The sequence below is a fragment of the Bactrocera neohumeralis genome, chromosome 2 (assembly GCF_024586455.1).
Source record: "Bactrocera neohumeralis isolate Rockhampton chromosome 2, APGP_CSIRO_Bneo_wtdbg2-racon-allhic-juicebox.fasta_v2, whole genome shotgun sequence".
NCBI classification, from domain to species: Eukaryota; Metazoa; Arthropoda; class Insecta; order Diptera; family Tephritidae; genus Bactrocera; species Bactrocera neohumeralis.
Genome location: NC_065919.1, coordinates 27,049,082 through 27,076,905, shown reverse-complemented (window position 1 = coordinate 27,076,905; position 27,824 = coordinate 27,049,082). Strand labels below are relative to the sequence as shown.

The window sequence follows — 27,824 nt, the reverse complement described above, 5'->3', positions numbered from 1 at the left end:
ATGGAAAACTTTCACATTTGAGGTGGTATCTTCACGAAATTTGGTATAGATTGTTTTCTAAGGCAACAATGTAATCTCCGAAGAAATTGTTCATATCGGCTCACTATAGCATATAGCTGCCATACAAACTGAACGATCGGAATTAAGGACTTGTATGAAAAACTTTTGCATTTGACGTGGTATCTTCACGAAATTTGACATGGATTACTGCTTAAGATAATAATATAATCTCCAAAAAAATTGTTCAGATCGGATTACTATAGCGTATAGCTTACATACAAACTGAAAACACATAATTACTAAAAGAAATGCACCTGTGAAGGGTATATTAGCTTCGGTGCAGCCGAAGTTAACGTTTTTCTTGTTTCTATTCAATACAAGAACTGACTACAGTATTTTACATCGCAATGAAGTAGGTCACCCGCACGTCTACGATTTATAATGTGTTTTTTCAATTTGGTAGGATTTGATATTAGAAGGTCGATTTGAAAATTTTCTACCATGATATTAAACTGTATAAATACTACTATTTTAAATAAATACTCTTATAAGTTTAAAAAGCTCCCGAAAAGCTCATGGCTTCTATGAAGATGCCAGCAAACCCGCTTCGGCGAACGCAAAATTTTGATTTTAAAACAAATTTAACGACATGTTGAAGAGACCTCATGTGTAACCTCTAAAGTCTGGCAATCACGTGTACTGTCTACTTTCCCTACTTGACATACACACACAATCACATATACATATATATATGTATATATATGTACATAAGCACATAGATCATTGAGCACATTATTGACTTTTAACGGCTTTCATCAATTTTAAATATTCAAATAGCCATAAAAAGTATGGCGGCAACTTCCCAGCCGTTGGGCTACTGATTGTAAAAATTACTGTTGTTTGCACCGCGGAAGTTGGGGTTCAACGTTCATATGTGCGCCAACCCACCGAGAGTGACTACTGCATTTCAAGTGTTTTTCAATTTTCCCCCATTTTCTCAATTTCTTATTCGCGTAAGCAGAGACACATGCACACATACACACATATCTGAGCACAGTCAGCAAGTGTGTAATTGCAAGTTAACTGTAAAAATTATATAAATACAACGACTTTGCGCATGCGACTGGGGACCCCTTGCCGCGTCCCGAGCCATTGGTGCAGCAGTGAGCAACAGTTAAACTTTTACCAGCGCTACCATTCGATGGTGCGCACGTCAACGCAAGTGGACCAAGATAGCTGAATAGCGAGTAGCGTGCTGGAGACGAAGCCTAGAACAGCGCGGCTAGGGCCAGACGCAGCTCCCTGTAGCTTAGTCAAGTAGTCATTCATGCATTTATGCAACCTTCCCAGAAGTCAAGTGCAAGTGCAAGTGCAAGCTCATCATCGACATGAACGTATACAACAACAAAAACCTTAGGAAGAACAACAACAGAAGGTGCGCGCTGACGCAGAGTGCAACTCATTGACCAAGTCACAGTTGAGCACCACCAAAACACAATAAGAATAAGAAAAAGTACGAAGCTATCTGCCAGCGCACTCTTCATGTCATTCATGTTGTCATTGTCTCTCCCCACTCTACTCTAAACAGAGTACCCTACTTCAGCTCGCCTCAGCTTCAACGACTTCTGAAACTTCATGTGCACACATCTGCGCTGTCTTCGGCGCGTTGGGCAGCCATTCGCCTCGCTTGTCCCGCGGTTCGTTAGCTCATCAGCGAAATCAGTTAGCTTGCCACACTGTTGCACATGCTTGCGTGTGCGCCACCAGATTTGCCGTTGGCTTTGGCATGCCCGAGTGACTTTTCACCAGCTACTCATGTCATTTAGGTGGCCCGAAGTGTTTGTGTGTGTGCGTGTGTATATGTGTCATTAAGTGAGTTAGTGCTTTATGACTTTAAATCATCGCATGTGACATGACAAATGTCGCGTTTGACGATTCTCCTGCACTAACTCGCGCATTCATACGATCATTAACGACAGCTGCTACCGCTGAGATATATTAATTTATGCTCATTAAAACTTGTGTTAGTCGGTGCAATTAATTTTTATTAATTAATTATACATATGTTATAAAACGCGACCCGATTCAAGGCGTCGGCGCTGTGTGAACTTGATTCGACACGAAGCTGTGAGTATTATTTCAGCTACTCGTACACAGACGAGCGGCATTGCTAACGGTGTATACTCGGCGTATACATAGCGTCGAAAATGGCAATAACACCTCGTTGAGTGCGATGTTTTTCATGGTGACACTCTCACTCCTCATGCTGGAAGGATTAACACTCAATCTTCGATAAAGTAACTCAACGCCTCAGCTTCCAAATGAGTGACGAACTCCGACGCGTTATCAAGTTCCGATTTGACCATGATAATGTCTACATAAATTAAACATAAATGAAAAAGCTAGGTCAAACATCATGGCTTCATGATCATCAAGAGCGCCGCACAAGTTAGCTACCGATCCGGATTTTCACAAGAAAATTTTGTTCAGCAACGAAGCTCTATTTTGATGGATGCGTTAGAAAATTGTTGTATTTGGAGTAATGCTAATCCATAGGTCATTGCTGAGATGCAACTGTTTGCTATGCTCTATGGGCAGAGGGAATCATTGGTCAATACTTCTTCAAAAATGAAGCTGTCCTCGATAATGTTCCAGTCAATGTGGAACGCTACAGAAGCAGGATTCACGACTTTTTCATGTTTTAACTTGAGTATCTTTATGTGGTAGACGGCATTAATTCACATACAGCCAACGAAACAATCAATTGATTGAAGAAAACTTTTGGTGAGCGTTTACCTCGTGTAGTAGATTTGTGGCGTGCCCTCCAAGATCGAGCGATTTAACGCCGCTGGATTATTTTTTTAGGGTTGTGTGAAGTTGCTTTTCTACACAGATTAGCCCGAGACGACCGACGCCTTGGAGGAGAATATTCAGTGCGTTATTACTGACATACGGCCCCAATTGCTGCAAGTGTAGCCAGGTTCTTCTAAAATTGGTCTTTCTCTTCCTTTGCTTCCCCCGGGCGGATACTGCGTCGACTATCCTCAGGGCCGGAGCGTTTTTGTCCATTCGTATGACATGATCTAGCCAGCACAGCGTCGTCGTGTAACTCATACAGCTCATCGTTCCAACGAATGTGATATTCGCCGTTGCCAATAACCAAAGGACCATTAATCTTACGCAGAACCTTTATCACGAAAACTCGTAACTTCGACTCATCAGATGTTGTCATCGTCCATGCCTCTGCACCATAGAGCAGGACAGGAATGATAAGGGACTTGTAGAGCTTGGTCTTTGTTCGTGGAGAGAGGGCTTTACTTTTCAATTGCCTACTCAGTCCGAAGTAGCACCTGTTGGTAAGAGTTATTCTGCGTCCGATTTCGAGGCTGACTTTGTTGTTGGTGTTAATACTGGTTCCAAGGTTGTTATTTACGACTTCGAAGTTATGACTGTCAACAGTGACGTGGGAGCCAAGTCGTGAGCGCATCCAAGCATCTATAGAGTTTAAATTTAGAAGCCTCGTAGTTGCCAATCTTTGTAGCTGATATTCTTTTTTAGGATTTAGTCTTTCCTTACAATCTAGTCGCATGGAAGTCTACTAGGCTATAAAACAACAACAACGTGAGTGAATTACCACTCTAATCGGCTTTAAAGCATCAATCATCTTATTGAACTACTAATTTGATGGTTGCTGAATAGAAACGCGCTAGCCGCTGCCAAGACACAAGCGCATATGCACGTAAGTCAATGGGGGCGCATCAAATGCCTGAGTTTTATACAAAAATGTCTTTTCTTACGCTTATTACTTAAACGCTCCGGCGCAATGACGCACATTTTTTACGCTTTTCATATAGAAAATGTTGAAGCGGATTAAAAAATGCAATTGCCACCGGCAAACAATCGCTTTGCAACGTCATCTTTGTGAGCGTTTTGGTTTCGCCTCCCCTCCGAGCGGCGCGCTGGCTAGCGGCTGCAAGACGATCAGCTGCCGCTGAGCGCATGAAGAAATGGCACGTCTTAGTGTATTGAGCGTGTGTGTGTGTGTGTGTGGGTATTGGTTGCTTCTCGTTTAATCTTTGGCATCCTCTCTATTATGTTGTTGCTGTTTTGTGCTCAACTTTTGTGTAATAATTGCCTTAAGCTGCAAATTGATATGATCCATTAAATTTTTTATAAGATTAAATATTTTGTTGCACGGTGTAGAATAATGGTTTTGACTATTGTAAAAAAATCGATTCAAAGGAAATACGCTGCGAGGGAAGAAATTCTATTTTCACTTTTCATTTGTGTGCTGGAGATATAAAAATGCCTTATGACGCCTATCGGACGTATTAGGACCACAAATACTATATGTTATCGAATGTAACTCAAGGCATACTTTGTCCTGTTTATACTTAAAACAAACGATTTTTAAATCCAGAATCCAGTCAATTTAAGTTTGATGATTAAAACTCTAAGTAGTCAAGAAATTCCATCGACAGCTTTCAGAGTGTACCATCTGAGGATAATAGCACTAATAACTTAACTCAGATACGATCGTCGACCCCAGCATCCATTGGGGTACTTCTAAGTCCTTGTTTTTGAAAGACACAACGGTTGATATCTTCAGAAATTTACTTTTAATTAACAAATTTTATAGAAATGGAAATATCTCTTATGATGTCCAGTCTGTTTCCACAATTCAGCCACGGAATCGGTACGAAGCGGAATTTTTATCCAACATCTAAGAAAATAATTCGGCACAATCTTTTTTAAAGTGTATAGCTGCTCTTGATGATGATATGATATCATTGGCCTTAACATTCGTGCCGTTAGTTCTTTTAATGGTTCTGGTATAGCAACCAGCGTACTTGCCGATGATGGTGTGATATCATTGGCCTTAACATTCGTGCCGTTAATTCTCGGCATTTGCGGAGCAATTGAGTCTGGTAGTGAATGAGGGCAAGCAAACAGCCGTCGCACTCGTGACTTGTCTCTCAAGTCACTGTTGACAGTCATAACTTCGAAGTCGTAGATAATTTCGTCTACCTTAAAACCAGCATTAACACCAACAACAACGAAAGCCTCGAAATCCAACGCAGAATAACTTTTACCAACAGGTGCTACTTCGGACTGAGTAGGCAATTGAGAAGCAAAGTCCTCTCTCGACGAACAAAAACCAAACTCTATAAGCCACTCATCATCTTCGCCCTGCTATATGGTGGAGAGGCTTGGACGATGACAACATCTGATGAGTCGACGTTACGATTTTCCGAGAGAAAAGTTCTGCGAAAGATTTATGGTCCTTTGCGCGTTGGCCACGCCGAATATCGAATTCGATGGAACGATGAGCTGTATGAGATCTATGACGACGTGGACATAGTTCAGCGAATTAAAAGACAGCGGCTACGCTGGCTAGGTCATGTTGTCCGAATGAACGAAAACTCTCCAGTTCTGAAAGTATTCGACGCAGTACCAGCCAGGGGAAGAAGAGGAACGGGAAGATCTCCACTTTGTTGTAAAGAACATGTGGAGAAGGACCTGGCTTCGCTTGGAATATCCAATTGGCGCCACGTAGCGAAAAGAAGAAACGACTGGCGCACTGTTGTTAACTCGGCTATAACCGCGGTGTCTACGACAATCAAGAAGAAGAAGAATGAGCACATTCTCTGTTTAGCTAACTACTGGTTAGTCTCTGAATCATCTCCGTGTAAAAACTTATATCCAGAACGACAAATTCAATTGACCAATTCGGACAAACTATTTATAGAGATGATTTTAACACATAACACAATTAGAAGATCTGTTACGTCCAGAGCCTGCTACAAAATGTTTGATCCTAACAAAAATTGGAATCTCTAGTTACTCTTGTAAAATTGTTTCTTATAAAATACTAGAGGACCCGTCCACGCTTCACTGTGGCTGACACATAGATAATACTACTGCTACCATCAATGTGATTTCTATTAGTTGGATTATAACTATTAGTAAATGAGATATAGTATTTTTGTGAAGCAACTAGTTTAAAAAAGATTGCTCATAAAGCATTTCGTGTGTTAATTAAGCATTGCTCTTTGGGGGAAAATAATGTTGAATATGGTCTCAGGGAAATCCACCGTTGAAAAGATATTTTCTAAGCTGGAAACAGGCGAAATGAGCACCGAGGACAATGATGCTCTAAAGAGGCGAAAGCTCTGTGCAAAGTGGGTGCCTCGCAAGTTCATAATCCAACAAAACAACGAATAACTGATTCTGAGAAGTGTTTGAGTGTTCTTTAATCGTAATAAAACCGAACTTTTGCGTCGGTGTGTGACAATAGAAACATATCTCCATCATTTCCCACTGGAGTCCAATCGACAGTCATTCTAGTCGACTGCACATGATGAAGCGGTTCTCAGGCGTGGAAAGACGAAAAAGTCGGCTGGAAAGGTTATGACATCAGTCTTTTGGGATGCACGTGGTATAAGACATACTCAACGACTAATTACTGAGACAGTTGTAATCTATTTCACTGCGTATTTGGTTGCAGTTCTTTTCTACTATTCCAAATACTAAGCAATTGTATTATGTTCGAGGAAGAATCTGTTTAAAATTGTACGCATATATTCAAATGATTCCTACAAATATGAATTTTTAACAAATGTTTATAATTTGAAATATAATTTTTGTTTTTTATGTAAAGAAGTGAAAAGTATCATATGTCCTTACCCTGGTTCTAAACTACCTCTCCACCAATTTTCAGCCAAATCGGTTCAGCCGTTCTTGAGTTATAAATGGTGTAACTAACACTACTTTCTTTTATATATATATGTATATAGATATAATTTTTCCATATTTTATTAATTTTTCGAAAAAAAAACATGTACTACCCTACTAAAACTTTAATTATGAAATATAAGGCTATTTTGGACCTTACTTTGAACTGTGTTGGTTGCAATAAAAACATCGGTAACCTTCAAGATTATTTACAAGTTGATTTTAGTTATCAAAGGTAAGAAAAGTGTAGGCGGGTTAGTTAACCAGGACGCTCGTTCATGGAGGAACTCTACAAGAATTATTATAAAACTTACCAGAGACGCTGAAAACATCGTCAGGATTCTACTAAAGTAAGTTAATACACCTGCTTGTAACTATTTTATAATGAAATCTAACCACATGTATATATTTCACAACGGTCGGGCAATAAGTTCGTGATTAAAGCATTTTGAATACCAAAACTTTTAGTATTTCGAGCAACAAAGCGCAGCACTTCTGGTATATGTTGAATTGTCCCTTAGTGTATGAGATATGGCTCTGAAATTTTGCATACGCCCTTTTCTTCCTAAGAAGCTGCACATTTATGGGAACCGGCGATAACGGACCACTATAGGATATAGCTGTCATACAAACTGATCAATTAAAATCAAGATAAAGATCCTTTTATACCCGCAAGAAAGGCACCTGTGAACGGTATGAAAGCTTCGTTGCGGACGAAGTTAATGATTTTTTTTTTTGTTTCATTGATGTTTGTGTTATCAGAAGCCATAAATTCGCAGAAATTTATAGTCAATGAAACTATTATTTAATATAACAATCAATAAGGAAGCATTGGAGCATCGAACATTATTCATGAGCATATTTTATTTGTGTTAATTATTGAAACAACAGTATGACTTTAATGTCCGTGTCGTATTGTAATTCTTTCGTACATTGCCGTTACGCGCAACATACATAGCTACATACACACATACATACATATATAAATAAATTCTTGGCCAAAATAAATTGATTATTCGTGTCTTCTGCAATTCAAAATGCAAATGCAATGCCCCAAATACCAGGCAACACACACACACACACACGCGCAAACACATGCAGAGAAATGCACGATGAGCGAATCTAACAATAAAAGGTAAGCAAAGCCGCGTTAAACACACACACACACAAACACATCTATAAATTCAAATAAATTTATGCATTTTGTATGCTTTGGTTATCCTTATCGAGGCAAATTGTGGTTATACACTTTAATATTGGGCTTTGTATGAGTGTGTGTGTGTGTGAAAAGTTTGCCCGAAAGTTTCCATAGCCTACCACAATTCGATTTCTGCCATTCGCAAGGCAAGTGAAATACACAACCAGCAACAACACCATCAATAATAACAACGGCAACTACAACAACAAGTACAACAAATAAGAATAAAATAAAATATTAAATGCAAATGGCAACCGTAAAATAACAAAAGCAACGATGCGCCGCTACGACATTTGATTTTACGAGTATTTATTGCTGTCGCCTCGCCGCCTGAATGACAGACTAGGCCATTTGGCCACTTGGCTGACTGGCTGACTGGCAATGGCTGTTTGACGGGTATATTTGTAAGCCTGGCACTTTGCTTTAGCCGCGTTTACCGTTTGATTGGCGCTACTGTTTAGCTCGCCTTGCCGCCCAGCCGCCTCTGTCGTTAAGCCGCGCGGTGTGGCAAGCTAAGCGCGTTCAGAGTTCAACTTGCCACACCGAAATATATAAGCACACATACATACATACATGTATAGACTTTTGCTAAAAGTTGCAACAATTTCATTTCGGTAGCGGCATTGTCATAAGTTTTATCAATATTACGGTTACAAAATACTTCGAAATAAATTCAATTCGTTTGCCGCGTTCGGTGGTGCACCTACTTTCAATGGAGACACTAGCAGTTTGAAGAAAAGCAAAAAAAAAAAGACAACAGCAAGCGCATAACCGAACACTTTGCTATTTATGTATTGTTGTTTTTGTTGTATAAGAGTTATATTTATTGTTGTTGTTATTGTAAGTTATCTAAAATACAAATAATGCCATTGCTTCGATTTCTCTTTCCAATATTTGCCACAAATAGTTGGATTTCTTCACTCCCTATTTGATCCTTGATTATATTTCTGGAATTTTTTTGGAAATAAAGTAACATGCACCTAAGAGGAGAGTATTTCTTAAACACACATGAAGGCACTTAAGACAGTGAACCTAACCTTAAGTAAAAAAATAAAACTCAAAAATAAAAAACAAATCTAATCTCAACAAGTTTGGGTGTAACCGAATATTTCATACTCTTGCAACTTGTCAGAACCAAAGTTAGGGAAGTACCTCAAGTTGCAAAACGTCAACCAGAGGTTCGGAATCCAAGCAATTATTACATATGTATATATGTTTATCTATTAGCAGAGACACCGCTTAAGCTATTATAGCCGAGTTCCTTCTCCACCTATCCTTTCCAACGGAATGGAGGTCTTCCTCTTCCTCTGCTTTTCCCGGCGGGTATTGCGTCGAGTACTCTCAGAGCTGTAGCGGTTTAATACATTCGGACGACATGACCTAGTCAGCATAGCCGCTGTCTCTAAATTCGTTGAACTATGTCAATGTCGTCGTATATTTCATACAGCTCATCGTTCCGGTATTCGACTCGTAAATCTTCGACTCACTCATCAGTGTTGTCATCGTGCATGCCTCTGCACCATATGGCAAGTCGGGGATGATGAGTGACTTATAGAGTTTGGTCTTTGTTCGTCGAGTGAAGCCTTTACTTCTCAATTGCCTACTCGGTCCGAAGTGGCACCTGTTGGCAAGAGTTATTCTGCGTTGGATTTCGAGGCTGACGTTGTTGTTGGTGTTAATACCGGTTCCAAGATAGACGAAATTATCTACGACTTCACAGTTATGACTGTCAACAGTGACATGGAAGCCAAGTCGCGATTGCGACGACTATTTGGTTAATGACAACATATATTTCGTCTTGCCCTCATTCACAACCAGGAACGATTGAGGATTACAATTTAAGGGCATGCACCTGGAATGTCTGGTCCTTTAATTTTATCAAAAAGACCACGTAAGTATTGATAAAAGTTTTCGATGAAAAGTTGTCGGCAAAATCAGGAGCATATTTTGGAACTGAGCTCAGTAATATATTCTCATCATATGTGAAAACTCTTTAAACTTTAGCATCTAACCCCGCAGCACGGGGCTCTAATAAAGCATTTCCACTTGTTCCTGATTGTTGTATCTTTTTGTAAGGATTTTCTTCACATATTCTTAGGGCGGCCTCTCTTACGACTTTCTTGGGAGTTTCAATTCAGAGCTTGACGAGTCTCTTCACTATCTATTGCCAACTTAGAGTAAAAACTTTTAATTTGATTTAATTTACAGTTTTTTCAAAACCATATCTTGAATATATTTTCAATGTGATAATTTTTTCAGATGAATTTTTTACAGGAAATAATTTTTATAGAAATATATGTGTATAATATACAATTTGTACCAAAAACATGAGTATGAAAACTACATTCGAGTACACTGGATCTAAAAAAGGTTGACAATAGCAGCGCAAATCTTCTGAGCAGAGCTGCCATTTACGCTCACACAGCTATTGTGCTGCACAAAGTGAACGACGCATTCGGAAGAGATGCGCCCCAAACCCGCCCTTCACAACTCAACACACATTTCGTTAAAAAAGAAACTTCTCAATGTCAACACTTGCAAATCTCCTTCCTTCAACGTCGCCACTTTCCATGCGCTTGAAAATAACCCGTTATCTAACTCCCTTAATATCATCTGTAATATCATTTGCATTATTTTTTAACTGTTTCACTGAACAACTTAACGCTCTATAATCATTATAAAATAATAATAAATGAGAATAAATACCCAACTAAATTTCCGACTATAAACTAATGAACGTTAACATCGCACGACACTAGTACACGTAATCATACATTTCCACGTAGTACGGCCGCGCTGTCGGCTTTGCGAGATACTCCAGCCGTCTCAGGTGCTCGCGCCATTGCCGATAGGTCATGCGTCGGCGTGGCGCCACGAACTCGATCGGCGGCTCGGGTATCGGACAGTGTTGCCGTAGCGGTGGCACCATGCGCGGCAACGCCAGTCGCAGCATATTCGCAGTCGGTTTATAGTTTAACGCCGGACGGAAGATGGGAAACCGCAACGTCGACCAAAACTCGGTCTCGTTCTCGAGATGATGAAACCACTTCGGTACTTTGATCGGCTGAAATGGTCGTCCCGGATCCTTTTTGGCTGGCTCTTTCAGCGAGATTTTCGGCGCGTATGGATAGTCGGGCGTTGGTGGAAAGACGTACTTGTCACGTGGTTCGCGTGGCTCACTGATCTGTGCCGCATGCTCGAGCAGTTCAGCCAGCGTATAAGTTTTTTTCTTCTTCTCCTTTTTCTTTTTCTGGCCATCTTCGGCCTTGGCGGGTGGCTGCTCGGGGCAATGTGGTGGCGGTATTTCACGTGGCGTGGCATTCTTTGCTGCCCAGCGATAGAAGCGCACCCAATCACGTCGCGTCATCGGACCGCGTTTCTGCCAGCGCGTCACTTCACGTTTGGGCCGCGGAAAGTCGAAGCGCTTCGGCACGGCATTTCTCTCGACCCAATCGAACCAGCGTGGGTGTGGTTTCTCCTCCTCAGCCACCGATTCGGTGGCGGTCTGACGTGTTGCTAGAGACATTTTATACGATGGAGTTGTTGTTGTTGGGGTAGTGCTTGTATATTTTTCTTGTACTTGTATTTACGTTGGAGCGTACAAATTTGAATTGTTGTTTTTGCGATTAAATGTCTTCGGCTGGCGTTTGGCTTGTGGTTTTGAGGTTAGCTAATTGAGCTACTCTAACAACAACTACTTACGGTAACTGTTGCTGCAGTTGTTGTTGTTGTAGCGTACGCAGTTGATGTGATCTCCTTTGGCTGTGATTGTTGTTGTAGATGGGCGCATATAAGCGCAGTTAGCGGTTCAACTCAGCGCGTCTTCGCGTTAAGCTTCCTCCAGTTAACAGCTTGAACTTCTGTTCTATACTGCAGTTAGTACCGTTAGGCTTATTGCACACAAAATATTGGTGTTTAGTTATTGCTGTTGGTGCCAAGATATTGCTGAATTGTAGTTTGTTGTTGTTGTTTTCTAGGGTTGGTTGGTGGTTTTAAGCTGCTATTGTACGATTTTCGGATTTTAGGTAGTTTTACGCCAAAATTTCAGCACAGAAATTTCGAATCGAAAAAACCGCTTTGGTTATTTGTGTTTTGGTTCAAAATTCTATGCGTATGCACAGTTCTAATGCCAATTCTTGTTCAATATTTTTTAAATTTAAAAATAATTTTTTACACTTTTCAAAAACTTTTTGATTTAAAAATGATGGAATATGTGCTTTTTTCGAATTATCAACAAGGGAAGGGAAAATCTTGTGGCAACGGGAAATATAATATACATTTAACAGCAATTAGTTGGGGATTTTTGTAAATGTCTTCACGAGAATATTTACAAAAATTATATTTCGAAGCTTAACTCATTTGTATCGGTACATTATTATACCGTATATACATATATAACGTATATAAAAGAGCCAGTGAGTCACATATAGCCCTTTTGATTTTTAAAACATTTTCATCTAATTATTACAGCATACAATTGACGACCATAACATTATTTTAAAATTTCTTTCATATGTTCTCCTAAAACTAGGCAATTGTTGCAATGCGCCAAAATGTAGGCAAAGTTTGCTAAACCTTTAGGAACAATGATTTTTCAGTGAATGTTGGTACTACTGTTAGAACTCTCCGAGTCTATACGAAATAAATTGCCTGGCGTATACCACTCTGGCCAAGTTCAATACTTAGTATTTCAGATCGATATCTCAAAATCAGAGGGATGATGACATGCGATATAGTTAAATTGACTTAGCTCGTCATGCTGAGCCTTAACATTGTGACAAAAAAGCAACCGAAAATTGTAATTAAATTCCCCGGGTAAATGATATTTGCAAAGTTAGTAGAACGGCCCTTAATTACTATGCCAAATATAAAAACAATTTGTCAACCAATTTGTTTTGTGGTATAAAGTCTTCAAAGACGGTGGAGAGATCGTTGAAGACAGCCTCATTCTGGACGACCTTCGAAATTTTCAACTGATGAAAATATAAAAAGTGAAGGATGGTGGCAAGAGAGCTCGACATCTCTCGCGAGTCCGTTCAAAAGATTTTGGTGGATATTTTGGGTATGAAACACGTTCTTTCTGGGCTCGTCTCGATTAAGCTGAACTTCTTTCAAAAATATTACCGTTATCAGGTCTCTTTGGACATACTTGATCGTACGAATCCCGATTCCACATTCATGGGAAGCATTATAACTGCTGACGAGGCTTGGGTTTATGAGTTTAGCATGCAAGCAAGTCAACATTCATCGGAAGGGGTGGAAAAAAACGAGTCGAAACCAAAAAAAACGCCAAAGCCGCTAAAAAAACAATGTAATGCTCATTGTTTTCGTGGTTTGATGCGTTATGAATTTTTTCCGGATGGACAGACGGTCAATAAGGAGTTCTATTGATGCGTTTGCTGAGCCATCCGTCGAAAACGGCCGGAATTATGGACGAACAATTCATGCTTTTAACACGATGATAATGCGCCATCGCATCGAACCACGATTGTGACCGAATTTAAGGCCAAAAACACAATGAATACCATCGATCAGACATCTTATTCATCATGGCTCCGTGTGATTTCTTTTTGTTCCCCAAACTGAATTCGTTGGTCCGAGGAAACCGTTTTCAGTCGATCGAGGAGATAAAACAAAATTCGCTGAAGGAACTGAAGGCCATCCCAAAAAATGCTTATGAAAAGTGTTTCGAAGAAGACCTTGAAGGCGACAAAATAAATATTGATGAATAATTGAATAATTTCCGTTTTATTTACAATTTTCGGGTACAATGTACACCTTTCAAATAGCTTCTTATAGGAGTCTAAGTCTTGCAGATTTCCTAATGCAACACTACCGCGCCCATTTAAAGTAAAATTAGATATTTGTTTAATTAACTAAAAATATTTAATGAAGTTTGTTTATTTTGATAATTCAGATAAAGTTAAAATAACAAAATTGTATAAAGAAAAAAATTTAACTGAATTCAATAAAATAATCTTCGATAAGGCTCAAGAATAAAATTATAATATAATAATGAATATGAACTGTCTAACAAATTAATAAGGAAAAGGCGTATTTCATACGAAGTTAACACTAATAACGAGTTTTCCGCTTGGAAATGGACACTAAGCGAAAATATGTCACCATTAAAGGCAAAAATAGCAAAAACATACAAAAGAAATTCGAAACTCTTCAGAAGAATAAAGCTGCGATGGCATTATCTCAAATGGTCAACGGGAAAACCCACCGAAAAAACGCACCAAACAAGTCAAGCGGCGTTGGTGGCATCAAATGTTGCAAGTAGCAAGCTGCACGCGGCGGCCAAATGCGGCTGATGTTAATGCGACGATAGTGGAAATGGCGATGACACTGACATCAGTGTCCACGAAAATTGCCAATTGGAAATTGGAAAACTCCGCTGATGCGCTTTCAATGCTATCGCGCTTGTTGCTGCCAGCCGCCGATGCCGCCATCAGCAACGAAACACGCTCTCGATCGGCGATCGCGCTGGATGGATGGATGTATGCTTGCTTGGATGGCTGGGATAAATGCCGACCGGTTGAGTGGATGTGGAAAACAGTGTATGGCTAATGCAGCAATAACGGCAGCTGAGGCCAACTGCTACTAAATATTTTATTGTTGTTGTGATTTGCTGGTGACATCCTCCGCTCAATGTATATATTATTGTGATTACTGCTGTTGGCGACAGCCAAGAGGAATTGGGTTATGACCTCGAATGCGTGTTGCGCGTGCGCCGCGCACCCAACCAACTATGGCCAAGTATGGTGGTGGCACAACAACAACAACAACAACAGCAGCAACAATAGCTTAGAAATATTGCAAGCAACAACTACAACTACATACAAAAAACACTAGTGTACTATATATTTATATACTGGCAATAAATATATACGGCGATATTGCATACATTTCGTGGCATGCCACATGCAGCTGATGCACGGCGTTGGAAGAAACCTTGCATCGTGCCAGCAGCAACACTTCTTACTTGCAACTCTATCAGCGAATGTCACCGTCCGTATTAGCGTTGCCATATTGTTTTTGTGTTTGTTGTTGTTGTTATTGCTGTTTTCGCTGGCGATAATAAAGATTTTTTCATTTCGTTTGCATTTCAAATCAAATATTTTTTTGCTTTTCAGCTGCAACCTTTGCGGCACACAAGCACGTTGCATGGTTCTTGTTGTTGCAGTATGGATCTTATGGTTGTACGCCAGCAGCGCTGACACTTGCATTGCTGCGCTTGCGATGCCGATGTCGGTGGTGGCGATGGCGGTGATGGCGGTGACGGTGGTGGCATGCCACTTGAGCGATCTTGAGCTTCGATTTTGCTTGCAGATTTGTTTGGGTGTCGCGTTTGCTTTGACTTGATTGTTGCTGCTTTTGTTGTTGCATATAGCACATCATGCCATCAGATATGAAATTGAGATTCTTTTGCCCTAAAATGGCGTGGAACGAGGAAGGAGAAAGACATGAATTGGGATGCTCAATGCAACGTCTACACATACATGTATGTATATAGGTAAAGTAGGTGGCTGCTAGTGGGACTACTTGGTGTAGGTGTGTTTGCAAATCTTTGGGGAAGTGTCTATGCATAAAGTTTAGCCTACTTTTTATGAAAAAAATAAATAAAAACTTGAGCTTAAATTAAAATGAAATACAAAGAGGATAATCCAACGGCAAAAGTTTAAAAATAATAACAAATCGAATATGTAGGCGTAAAAATTTAGATTTTAAAACTAAGAAATATTAAAATTAGTATTAAAAAATTAATTAAAATTAATTATTAAAATTAATTAATTAAAAGAATTAAATTTTTAAAATTAAAAATTTTTAAATTTCAAATTAAAATTAAAAACATAATTAAGAAAAATAATGATTTAAAAACAAAATTTATAAAATTAAAATTTATAAATTAAAATTAAAACAATTTAAAATTAAAATATAACAAATAATAAAAAATTATAATTTTAAAACTCAATATTTATAATTTATTTAAATTGTTTAATTCAAAAATTGAAAATAAAATTTTTTTAAATAATTTTAAGGTATAGAAAAGAAAAAAAGCTGTGAAAGAAAAAAAATTTTGAAACTAAAAAATGTAAAAAATTAAATTTAAAATTAAAAAAAAAACATAAAATAATAATAAAAATGAAAATTTTTAAATTAAAAACTTTTTAAAAGAAAACAAATTAAAAAAAAAAAAACAAATTAAAATTAAAAACATAATCAAAAAAAATAATGCTTTAAAAACAAAATTTATAAAATTAAAGTTTATATATTAAAATTAAAACAATTTAAAATTAAAATATAATAAATAATAAAAAATTATAATTTTAAAACTAAATACATATTTATAATATATGTATTTTAATTGTTTAATTCACAAATTTAAATAAATTTTTTTTTTTTAATAATTTTTGGGTATAGAAAAGAAAAGAAACTGTGAAGGAAAATAAAGCTTTGAAACTAAAAAATGTAAAAAATTAAATTTAAAATTTAAAAATTAAAAAAAAAAAATAAAATAATAATAAAAATTAAAATTTTAAAATTAAAAACTTTATAAAAGAAAACAAATTAAAAAAAACATTAAAAACAGTTAAAAAAATTATAATTTTAGAACTAAATAATTTAAATTAAAATTTTTTTGAATTAAAATTAGAGATATTAAATTAAATTAAAATATTTTAATTAATATTTTAAATAAATTTAAAAAAAATTTTATTAAAAAACTTATTTTTTAAATTTGTTTTTAATTTTAAAATAATTAAATTGTAAAAAATATAATAAACAAAACATTTTTGATAAAAATTAAAAAAAAAAAAGAATTTGATAAAAACAAAAAAAATGGATAAAAATTAAAAAACAAAATTTACTATGTTATAAAACATAATCGTCAAATAATACATTCAAACAAAATGTCCTCTTTTAATGTTCGATTCCACATTTACCTCTTTTCGGCTATGAATAAATGTGAGAAGAACATTTGGAGTTCTTATCTCTATGTTAGAAAATAGAAAGGTGAACTTTTACTTGTTACACCTTTTACAAAGCACCTAAGACCATTATTCGAAAGTATTGCAGAAATTTTCTACTATAAAAACGGAGGAAGCTCATGTCTTACAATATTCAGTTTATAGATAAATATAAAAAGCAATAGAAATAAGGTCTACAGGAAGCGACTGAAAATAGGTTTAGGTTTGTGTGTGAAAGGGAATTGTTCGACTGAAGTTGTCGAACCTGTGTCGTTCGTGTGATTGCTATGAGCGACACCAAAAGAGAATTTGCTGATAATGAGTGATAAAAGAGTTCGTGTGTGAACTCAGTATTTTGGCATGTAAACCTATTATAAATAGCAAACATAGTGAAAGGTTTTTGGAAGCCGGTCAGCACAAACAATTGTTAAAAAAGCACTTTTTTCGAAACTTAATTTTTTCAAATCGAGTGACGATGGTACTCGGAAACTGTAGGATTAAATTTAACTCGATTGATTAACAAATATTGGTCTTCTTTGAGGGCTCCAAATTGCTCTAAACCGTTAAAAATTTCACAGTGATTCATAATGTTCAAAAGCGAAAAAACTTAAACTTTCCGCAGTATTAAGTTTTGAATCTATAAGTACCTGTATTTTAGAAACACGCGTCTACATTTTCCAGCATAAATTCATATATTATGAGTGCAAATATTGGAAAGAACACGAATCAAAAAAGCTCGATTCCGCTAAAAAAATATACGCATATAAAATCTCAAGATCGCTTAATTGTGCGTTTTAATTTGAGGAATTTTAGCAGGAGTCATAAATTGGACGTAAACTGTTGCAAATACTAAATAAAAACTGTTAATTACTAAAAAATATATCAACCATTTGAGGCAATAACCACTTTGGAGCGATGCAGCAATTGTTGTTGTTATGGCTGGATTTTTTGTTTGCTGTTTCCTAATTGGCATTTTCCCTCGGTATGGGGGCCAATAAGGTGTAAATTTATGTGCATAAGTGTGCGACCCAATGCGTCAGAGCGTACGACTGGCGGGCTGTGTATATAATTGGTTGTGTGTCAAGTGTAGGCATATACATATACATATAATATATGTCATATATACAGTGTTTATATAGAGTATATGCTTACATGTGTGTGAATTAGAGTTTATATATATGTATATGTATGTATGGAGATGTGTAATTCTATTTCAGCAACAACTATGTCACAAAAAGATGGTTCTATATAGTACATATACTATATGTATATTAGAGTGATTCAAAAAAAAAAATTTTTTTTTCGTTTGGTACTCGGAAAAATAGGTTCCTAGACGCCTCTAAGAAAGCCTCTCCAAACATGAGTTTTTACTTGTAACATAATAATTTTTTTTTCATTGAGTTATAAAATTCATAAGAAATAAAATAAATAATCAAACTTCAACCGTTAACCGTTGGGTATACGAAAAAATCATGATAGAACTTTTTTGTAGAGCATTCAATTTCCTACAAAATCTAAGGAGCAAGATATTTTTTTAAGTAGTTGGAAGCGAGATATACATAAATTTTTCTATCTGATAATAAGAAAAAATAGAAAACTGTATGTAGGAGGACCTTCCTGTTACAATTAAAAACTCATGTTTGGAGAGGCTTTCTTAGAGGTGTCTGGGAACCTATTTTTCCGAGTACCAAACGAAAAAAAAAAAAAAAATTTTTTTTTGAATCACTCTAATGTACATATATACTTAGTATATAAAATATACCGTATTATTTTAGTATGAATACCGAAAACTTGAGCTCATTAATGCATTGTTAATTTCCACAATTCTCGTGTACGCAATTCGCGCATTCGCGCATTTTTAATCAAAAGTTGCATTTTTCGTGACATAAGTCAGCAACTAGGCATGTACTATGAGTCCATACATATGTATGTATGTATGTACAAAACCAAAGTCTATGCATAAATTTGTTAGACATCTGTGTAAGGTGTTTCTGGGCGTTCTCACTACAATCATGGCCAACAGCACAAAATTCAGTCGTGTCCAACAAGAGTGGTTACATTTGGTTTATATACAGACATACATATACATATATGCATGTACATACATATGTATGTGTTGTGCTTGAAATTATAAATATTGTTATAATTGCTGTATAAGTATCTCATAAATACTAATTGTGTGTCTTTAATTTGTGGTTGTTGACATTTGTTGTTAATTTTTTTGGTTTCTTTTTGTGTTTACTTTGGTCAAATGTTTTAATTTGTCTTTCTGCAGAGGTACGTGTGCACATGGTGTTGTGAAAAATATATGCAACTGAGTGGTTTCTGTAATTTTAAGAGCATTTACCTCCCAAAGATTATACCAGAACTCAAAATATTGTCCAAGAGCACGTAAAAGAATAATAAACTCAATTAATTCGAAATTATGAAAGTTAATTTGGTTGGATACCAAAAAAACATGAATGTTTAGAAAGGTATAACAAGCCCCCTTGGATTGGGTCTGATATGAGCTGTTTTTCGGTTGAATAAAAGTATTTTTTGTTTAGAAGCTTGGAAGAGACTATTATACTTTGGAGAAATTATTATGATGACACATTTTACAAAATAATATATGCACACCAAAAATAATCACCACCAATATTTTGCACAATACTGTACATATGTATTTATATATTAGGGTGAACAACAAAAAATCGGATATCAAATTTAAGCAATGAAAAATAGACAGGATTTTCAGCTCAATTTTAAGGGTTTAATGGTGTTTTAAGGCCGACATAAATTCCAATTTTCACAATTGTGGTTCTCACAACGTGTCATAAAAGCATCGTAAAATCATAAAATCATAAATTTTTATACTAGTTTAAAAAATTTTATTGTTGGATTGCATGCTAAAATAAGTTTATGAGACTATGGAAACCCCTAAATTTTTCTTCATATAATAAATGAAGTAATTTATTACAACCTTTGAGCCAAGAGAAATATTTGAATAATTTTTTTTGACATTTTCATAAAAATATTTGGAAATTCAGCCATTAGCAGCTGGTTTCCGGAGGCAACTATAAAATCTAAAAAAAGCACCCAAAACTCTTTTTTTTCACTTTAACAAACTGTACATTTCAAAGCTTTGTGATATTGTCTGCGTGCGTTGATTTAAACCCTTGAATTCCATTGGGTAGTTTTTGGCGCGCCCTAATATACATACGTATAGATGTGTACTAGAGCTTTTCAAAAACTGCTTAAAAATTTGTTCAATTTTATTTTTTTCTCTCTCTCTTTTTCCTTCTCTCTTCCACTGCAACGGCTAACTATTTTACGCTGTCATAGACTCTGCTTGTCACTGGGCTTGTAATTTATACCAAATTAACGTGTCAAACAACAAAAGTAGGCGAGGATCTTTGACATACGCGTAACTGCTGCCAACAACAATAACAACGTGAAAACTTACTCGCTTGTAGACATTTACTTTGCTTTGTAAGAATATTTGTGTTGCCACCTGGTTTCAATTTAAAGTATATTTAATAAAGTTTTTTTCATTATTGTACCAGCTACCTTTCTTGCTATATTTTGCCAGTTTAAATTATGTGTCAGCCTTCCTAAAACTTAAGCAAAAAAATTTCGAATATTTAGTAAACCAAATAAATTCAGCGGTCACTTTAGTAGTGATTTAGATACAACTATTTCGACTTGACAAGATATATGAGAATGGGATGTGAAGCATACAAGGACAGTTTACATTATAAAGCTTAGCCAAAAAGAATAATGTTCGAATATAAATTGACTTGGTAAAAAAAATTGTAGCGGAGTATGTATGTATATTAGAGCGGGTCACTTTACAGGGTGTCAAAAAACGGAAAAATCGCGTATGCGGGAAATGTTCTACGGATGTTTGTGAACAACTTTGCATCAGCGACTATGAGTCTTGCGAAATGTTTTAGGCATCATAAAAACTTGTTCATCAGTTTTTGAGATATTCGAACTTTAATACGTAGACCATTTTGATATTCATCATTAATCGGAATCGGCCAGAGCGGTCAATTATAACATGTATCTCCAATTCAACCGATTAACAGAATTTTTTAAACTTCGCCTTAAAATCACTGGCTCGAAATACACTCAGTCCTTTTTTTACGCGACCTCTTTTTACGCTATTTCACTTTAACGCGGTTATTTTTGCAGCGCAAATTCCCTTTTTTACGCGAATTTCTCACTTTAACGCGATTGCTTTTTTTGGTTTTTTGCTTGATCTTAAACTTGCAGCAGAATTGGAAAATTATTTTGTAGCAAATGATACTGATGCCGAACGTGCACGAATTTTTTAAATAGAATTGAGTCTCTGCAAGTTAAGATATAAAGAACTACATCGGAATTTATTGGGTCCAAAACGAAGCATTCAAACAAAATTAAGTGAATTTATGGTGCAAACTCAGTCGGAGATGCTAAGTTAATCAGAACATCAATCCATAGCTCTTACTATTGATTCTGATACAAATTCTAGTGATATCTTTGCCGGCCATCAACATAAGAGGCTAAGAATAATTTAAACTACGGATAATGACAGTGATTAAACAGCAACGGTTTTTTCAATAAATCTACCTATTTTCTATTTTCTTCTCTTTTATATATGTTTTTTGTTTTGTATTTTTTATTTCGTTATGAATGAATAAATCATAAGTCTGAAATTTGAAACTTATTGTATTGTTTTTGAATATTTTTTTGCGCGTATATTTTGTTATACGCGATATTTTTTATATTCGGATCCAATTTGTCAGTTAATAATGGAAAACTAACCACTTTTACGCGATTTTTTTTTTACGCGATTTGTGGCAGAACCAAAAATCGCGTAAAAAAAGGACTGAGTGTATGTGTTGGATCCACAGTCTCTGAGGCAAAGTTGTTCAGAACGAACACTTTTCTTTACACTTCCCACATATACGATTTTGTATTCTCCCACTTCGACCTTACTAGGTTAAAAAGAGCAAACTTTGTATGAGATATTATTAATCAGTCTTGAGGTATTCGAATAAAATATTATATAAACCATTTGAGAATTACATGCTCTTGTGACAAACGAATGAAATGTTCGCAAATCAGATAAGACTCTGACTCGTTTCGTGTGAGAAATTCGGATACATCAAGATAGAAAAACGACCAAGGCACAGACGAAAATAAATTTTGTAGAGCAACAAACGAGGTTGACTTAGTTATATTCCCGAATGGAATAAATAAAAGGATGCATATGCTGGATTAAGAACGGCATCCTCACTGTATTATTTAAACCTGGTTGGCACTTTTTTTCAGTTATATTTTTTTATATTTGCAGAATCCAGTTTATGCCTGGAGTTTTGTGAGATATATGTATGTCTTAAGGAATGGTTGTTATGTTACCGGGTCATGAATTATATAAACTAACGGATGACCAATTAAAACAACATGCGATGCTTACCAAATAATATTACTGGTGACATTGTTCAGGGGATTTCATAAAGTGTTCTGCAGGCATTTCGAGAAAGAACCTAGTCAGCCGATTCCCAATAAATTTCTTGACAAAATTTTCTTTAGTGCTGTTTTGTGCTTATTTAGCTCTATTATTTTTGAGTTTATAATAGGTTGTCAAAAAAGTCTTGCGGTATTTTCGCTAGTTGGCGCTGAAAGCGCGTAGTTCTAGTTCGCATCGGGTCATGCTATACTTTTTTGGAAAGATCATTTCACGCGCTAACACGTGTTTGATTGATTGTCTTTTCTTTTTAAGTCGTTCGTGAGTTATAGCGTCGCAAACATGGAGCAAAATAAAGAGAAAATACATATTTTACAGTACTACCGCGATAAAGGCAAAAATGCATCTCAAGCCGCCAATAAAATTTGTGCAGTTTATGGACCCGATACAGTTTCCATTTCCACCGCACAACGATGGTTTTAACGTTTTCGTTCTGGTGTAGAGGTGGTCGAAGATGCGCCACGCTCCGGAAGGCCTGTCGTCGAAAATTGCGATAAATAAAAATACCGTAAGACTTTTTTGACAACCCATTATTTGTGTAAGTGTGGCAACTCTATTGTTACTATTAGGACAGAGGATTGGTTCAGGTATTGGTAAGTTCTAACTATGTTTTAACAGACATTTGTTAGATATATTGCTTCGAAATATTAAATAAAAGCGAACGAAAGTGCCTTTTCGGGAAAAGATCAGATATTCACATATTCTTAGAGTTATCTCTTTAGTTTTATAGAAAATTAATAACTGTTTCTCTGCCGACTTCATATTGAACTTTCCACAGATAATTTAACTCTTACTACAAAACTCAATTCTTACTATATAAGGGAATCATGATGCATGATAAATCTAACCTCACTCAACTCAAGAAAAAAACAACATAAACTTTTCCGATATCATAAAAGTTTATGGAGCTGTTCTCTAATAAATAACTGCAATTCCATAAACAAATTAACACGTTCTAACAACGCCACTTTGCACTGCCACCAGCAATTGCGGCACAAACAGCGCCGTGTTGCAAGTTGAACAATTGAGATTCTCTTTCGCAGAAGTATGAAGCAATTTGACAAAGAGGCGTGCTAAAACGCGACGCAGTCACAGCAGAAGCCACGGTAGTAAATTAAAAAATAATTTAAACAAACAAACAACGAGACAATGCACAATGAGTGTTGCGTAAATGCAACAACAGGTGGAAGAAAATTGCATGCGCAAAGCGACAATCATCATAACAAGAGCATACTTGCAACTGCGGTGGCAACAACAACCCAAATTAAAGCGGGCGCGTAATGGAAGCGACGTGCAAAAGAGGCGGAAAGCGTTGAACGCAAGATGCTTGGCGAAGACGACAGTGCACAGTGGTTTGGATTGTGCAAATGGGCGACAAAAAATTTGAATAATTTCAATTATTAATTATTTTTGCATTTTTCGCAGAAATTAGAGTTTTTTCGAAATATATAAATGTTTTCGTAAAATTTCATTGATATTTCAACACATCTAAGTCAGTTCTTTTGGAAATCGAAATTTATTTTAAAATTGGCTGGTGGCATACATAATTGGGATATCCTGGACTACTCCAAAAACATATTTTATGCTCTTCACCACGTGGAAAAACTCGTAAGTACAGATCCAATTACAAGTCTTACAGCTCGGGATTAACATTCCTAATATGTTTAAATAGTCTACCACGCACTCTCTAATTCTTATTAAAATGACGAGAAGCAACCTCATACCATAAGCGAACCACCATTTTGCTTAACTGTCTTAATTGTGTATTTAGGGTTAAACTATTGTCCCTCAGGACGCCTAACATAACCTTTTCTCAGATCCAAAAAAGTTTATCCATCGCACTATATTGCAAAACATATTTTATGTTCTTCACTCTCGCATGATTAAGTGATAAAACTCGTCATTTACATATTTTTCAAATACCGTATTTTTTACAAGTCTATTACTATCATCTCCTAACGTATATACTCGTATTATACAGAAAAGGATTAACATTCAAAATAGCTAAAATGTTTAAATAGATCTACCACCTATACTCTCTAATTCATTATTAAAATGATTGAAATCGGTCAACCTCTGAGATATGGTTTTTGGTCCATAAGTGGGCGAGGCCACGCCCATTTTCAATTTTTGAAAAAAGCCTTTGCAGCTTCCTTCTGCAATTTCTTCCGTCTTAGTTGTTTTTTTTAGGGTTAAACTGATTGTCCATCAGGACGTGCCTAATATCCATCTTCCATTTTTCTGTCATGGATCCTGAAGGAAAAAAGTTTATCCATCGCAGTATATTGCACTTCGCTTAAAGATTATATCTTTCTAGCACTTCTTCCAAATAATAGTGAACGAAATTATTAAGAATGGTGTACAGTTAGTGGGCCGATTTTTCCCATCTTCAAACCAAGAAAACGTTATCAACATTGGGAAGGACAACCACTGCATCACGTATATATCTATATGACGATTTGGACAGAAACATATGTGAACAAAACTAAAACAAAACGGGAGTATAACAAAAACCGGCGAAACGAGCTAACTGGGTACAAAACTGCAAGTCATGTGTAAAACGGAAGATCGGAAGTACACAAAATTCCTTGGCATTGGCAAGACTACGCTGCAATCATCTGGGGTCCCCACGGTATGATACACTGGAAGAGGTATCGATAGTGACGCCACAGAGTGCTGTTAAAATTCACGTCAAGCGCAGGCATCCCAAAGGATGACTACTCCTCTTGGGTCTAGGAACTGAACTCCATTTGCATCGCAAATGACCAAACTGGTCTATGCGTGCCTCATTGGCCTACCAGAGCGACCTTTTTAAAGTGATTTTTCTGGGCGCAACGTTCTAGCTAAAACTGGTTAAGGGTTTGTCTTTCCTTCCTCTAGTGACTGGTTTTTTCAAGTTTTGAAAAAAATTATTATCATAATTTTAATACCGTTGACGATGTTGGTTATTTCCTTTATACTTTTTCCTTCCATGAACAGTTTCAGCATCACTTTCCGTTCAAAAGTCGTCCGGGGCAAAGTCGTCCACACAAAGTACTGTTATCAAGCATCGTTGCATGGTGATAAGTGATATTGATATCATCGGCCTCCAGACTCCAGACCAGACATTCTCCAGACTAGACAAGGAAGCAAAGCAAATGGGCCTGGCAGTGAACGAGGGCAAGACGAAATATCTCCTGTCCTCATAGTCATCGCGACTTGGGTCCCACGTTACTGTTGACAGTCTTAAGGTTGAATTAGTAAATAATTTCGTCTATCTTAGAACCAATGTAAACACCACCAACAATGTCAGCCTGGATATCCAACGCAGGATAATTCTTGCCAACAGGTGCTACTTCGCACTGAGTAGGCAATAGAGAATCAAAGTCCTCTCTCGACAAACAAAAACCAAACTCTATAAGTCGCTCATAATTCCCGTCTTGCTATATGGTGCAGAGGCTTGGACGATGACAACAACTGATGAGTCGAGGTTTCGAGAGAAAAGTTTGCGAAAGAGTTCGGCGAATATCGAGATGGAACGATGAGCTGTACGAGATATACGACGACATTGACATAGTTCAGCGAATTAAGAGACGACAGCTACGCTGGCTAGGTCATGTTGAATGGTCGAAAACACTCCAGCTCTGAAAGTGTTCGACGCAGTACCCGCCGAGGGAAGCAGAGGAAGAGGAAGACCTCCACTCCGTTGGAAAGACCAAATGGAGAAGGACCTGGCTTCGCTTGGAATATCCAATTGGCGCCACGTAGCGAAAAGAAGAAACGACTGGCGCGCTGTTGTTAACTTGGCTATAATCGCGTAAGCGGTGTCTACGCCAATAAAGAAGAAGAAGATGATAAGTGATCAAAGCTAATGTAAGAAATTGTTTTTTGGACATGGATGGTATCCATGAACGCATTTTCGACCACTGTGCAGCGCATCGAAACGAAAGACTTAAGCAGCGAACGCACGTTTAAACACTTCATTTCAATGCAACAACGTGCGACTGCTGGAATCATCTGCATGAATATATATTTAAATGCATATACAGTGACTCACAAAGGTAAACACGCTTCAATTGAAAATCCATTCTTTTTCATACGTCAAACACAAACCCGACTAAATATTTATATTTAGGTTGGCTGGTCTTTGAAATACTTAATACTAATTTAAAGGTTTGTGCAGAGATAATCCGCAGAATTTATGAAATGCTAATCTAAAAGGCCCAGCAAAAGTCAAAGAACCTTTATTCACTGATAGAGACAGGAAGTTGCGGCAAAATTTTGCGAAAAAATACAAAACCTAGAATGTAAGAACTGGAAGATCATCCTGTGGGCATAGGAGACTAAAATATTATAATTCGTTTGGGATCTGGAAAAGCAAGGGTGCAAAATTATAGATACGCCACGTTTAATCTACGCTGAAGTTTGGAGGAGGCTTCTTAATGGTGTTAGTAGGTTGGCGAAAAACGAAGAGCGAACGACGGCAGAGTCTTATATTGAGATTTTGAGCAGTCATTTGCTTGGCACTGTAGGAGATTTAGGTGAAAATGGGTCGAACATTATCTGCCAACAGGATAATGATCCGAAACACACATCAGGGGAATCCCACAAACGGCTTCAGGACATTGATATTATTATACGTAATTGGCCTCCGCAATGTCCAGACCTTAACACCATCGAGAAACTGCGGAGTATGTAAAATATCGGTTGCAAGCGAAATCGATCGAGTTGATCACACTGAAATATTTTATATTTAGCTTCGTTTTTGCTTTTATTTGTTGTTGTTTAGTGAAATATTACTTGTGTTTGATCTTTCATCTTATATCTTTATAGCAAAATAAAAAGGGTTAGGAAAATTTAAAATTTTTTTAGCATCAATTAGGAACGTTTTGATATCGTGATCAATTTGTGAGTCACTGTATATACATATGTACATAAGTAGGTATGCATTTGCGAGTTTGTTTTGTTTACATTTGCATTATTTGCCATTGCCATTTGTTGTGCAGATGCATTTCTCACATAATTGCAATAGGCAAGCAACGGTAAAAAAATTAAAAATGTATATTTACACATATATATAATGAAAAACAAATAGAATTATGCAAAAACAAAAAATAAAAATGTGGAAACACAAAAATTTGCATCCAAGAGCATTTCACAGCTCGGAAACAGCGTTCTCTGGCAGCACTATGCGCTTAAATAAGTTACGGCAAGAAAGAAGTAGCGGAGACCATCGACGCAGAAAACCGTTGTGGCCCAATGCATACATATTTACAGTTGTATATTAGTGCTCCAGCTGTGAAAAGCGTCAGCTCTGAAAAATGCATAGCCGGGTGAGTGACTGCACGTGAGTGCGTGAGTGAACGAGCGAATGACACACTTTGAAAATGCGTAATGCGTAAAATAAAGAATGGCAAACATTAATTAATAATAAATTAAAAGTGGC

The 27,824-nt window shown here is 36.7% G+C and overlaps 2 protein-coding genes across 3 annotated transcripts in view; both read right to left on the bottom strand.

The window, feature by feature from the left end:
* Positions 1–27,824, bottom strand: part of LOC126759545 (chromatin-remodeling ATPase INO80) — an 88,516-nt gene that overhangs the window by 9,619 nt on the left and 51,073 nt on the right. The gene's annotated exons all lie outside the window — the stretch shown is intronic.
* Positions 10,203–12,117, bottom strand: LOC126759643 (uncharacterized). The gene has a single exon (XM_050474601.1). The coding sequence runs from the start codon at positions 11,457–11,459 to the stop codon at positions 10,689–10,691; it is 771 nt and encodes a 256-aa protein (XP_050330558.1). The 5' UTR covers positions 11,460–12,117; the 3' UTR covers positions 10,203–10,688.

Excerpts from the sequence above, each read along its gene's own strand:
- LOC126759643 (XM_050474601.1), bottom strand. The coding sequence starts at position 11,459 with ATGTCTCTAGCAACACGTCAGACCGCCACCGAATCGGTGGCTGAGGAG.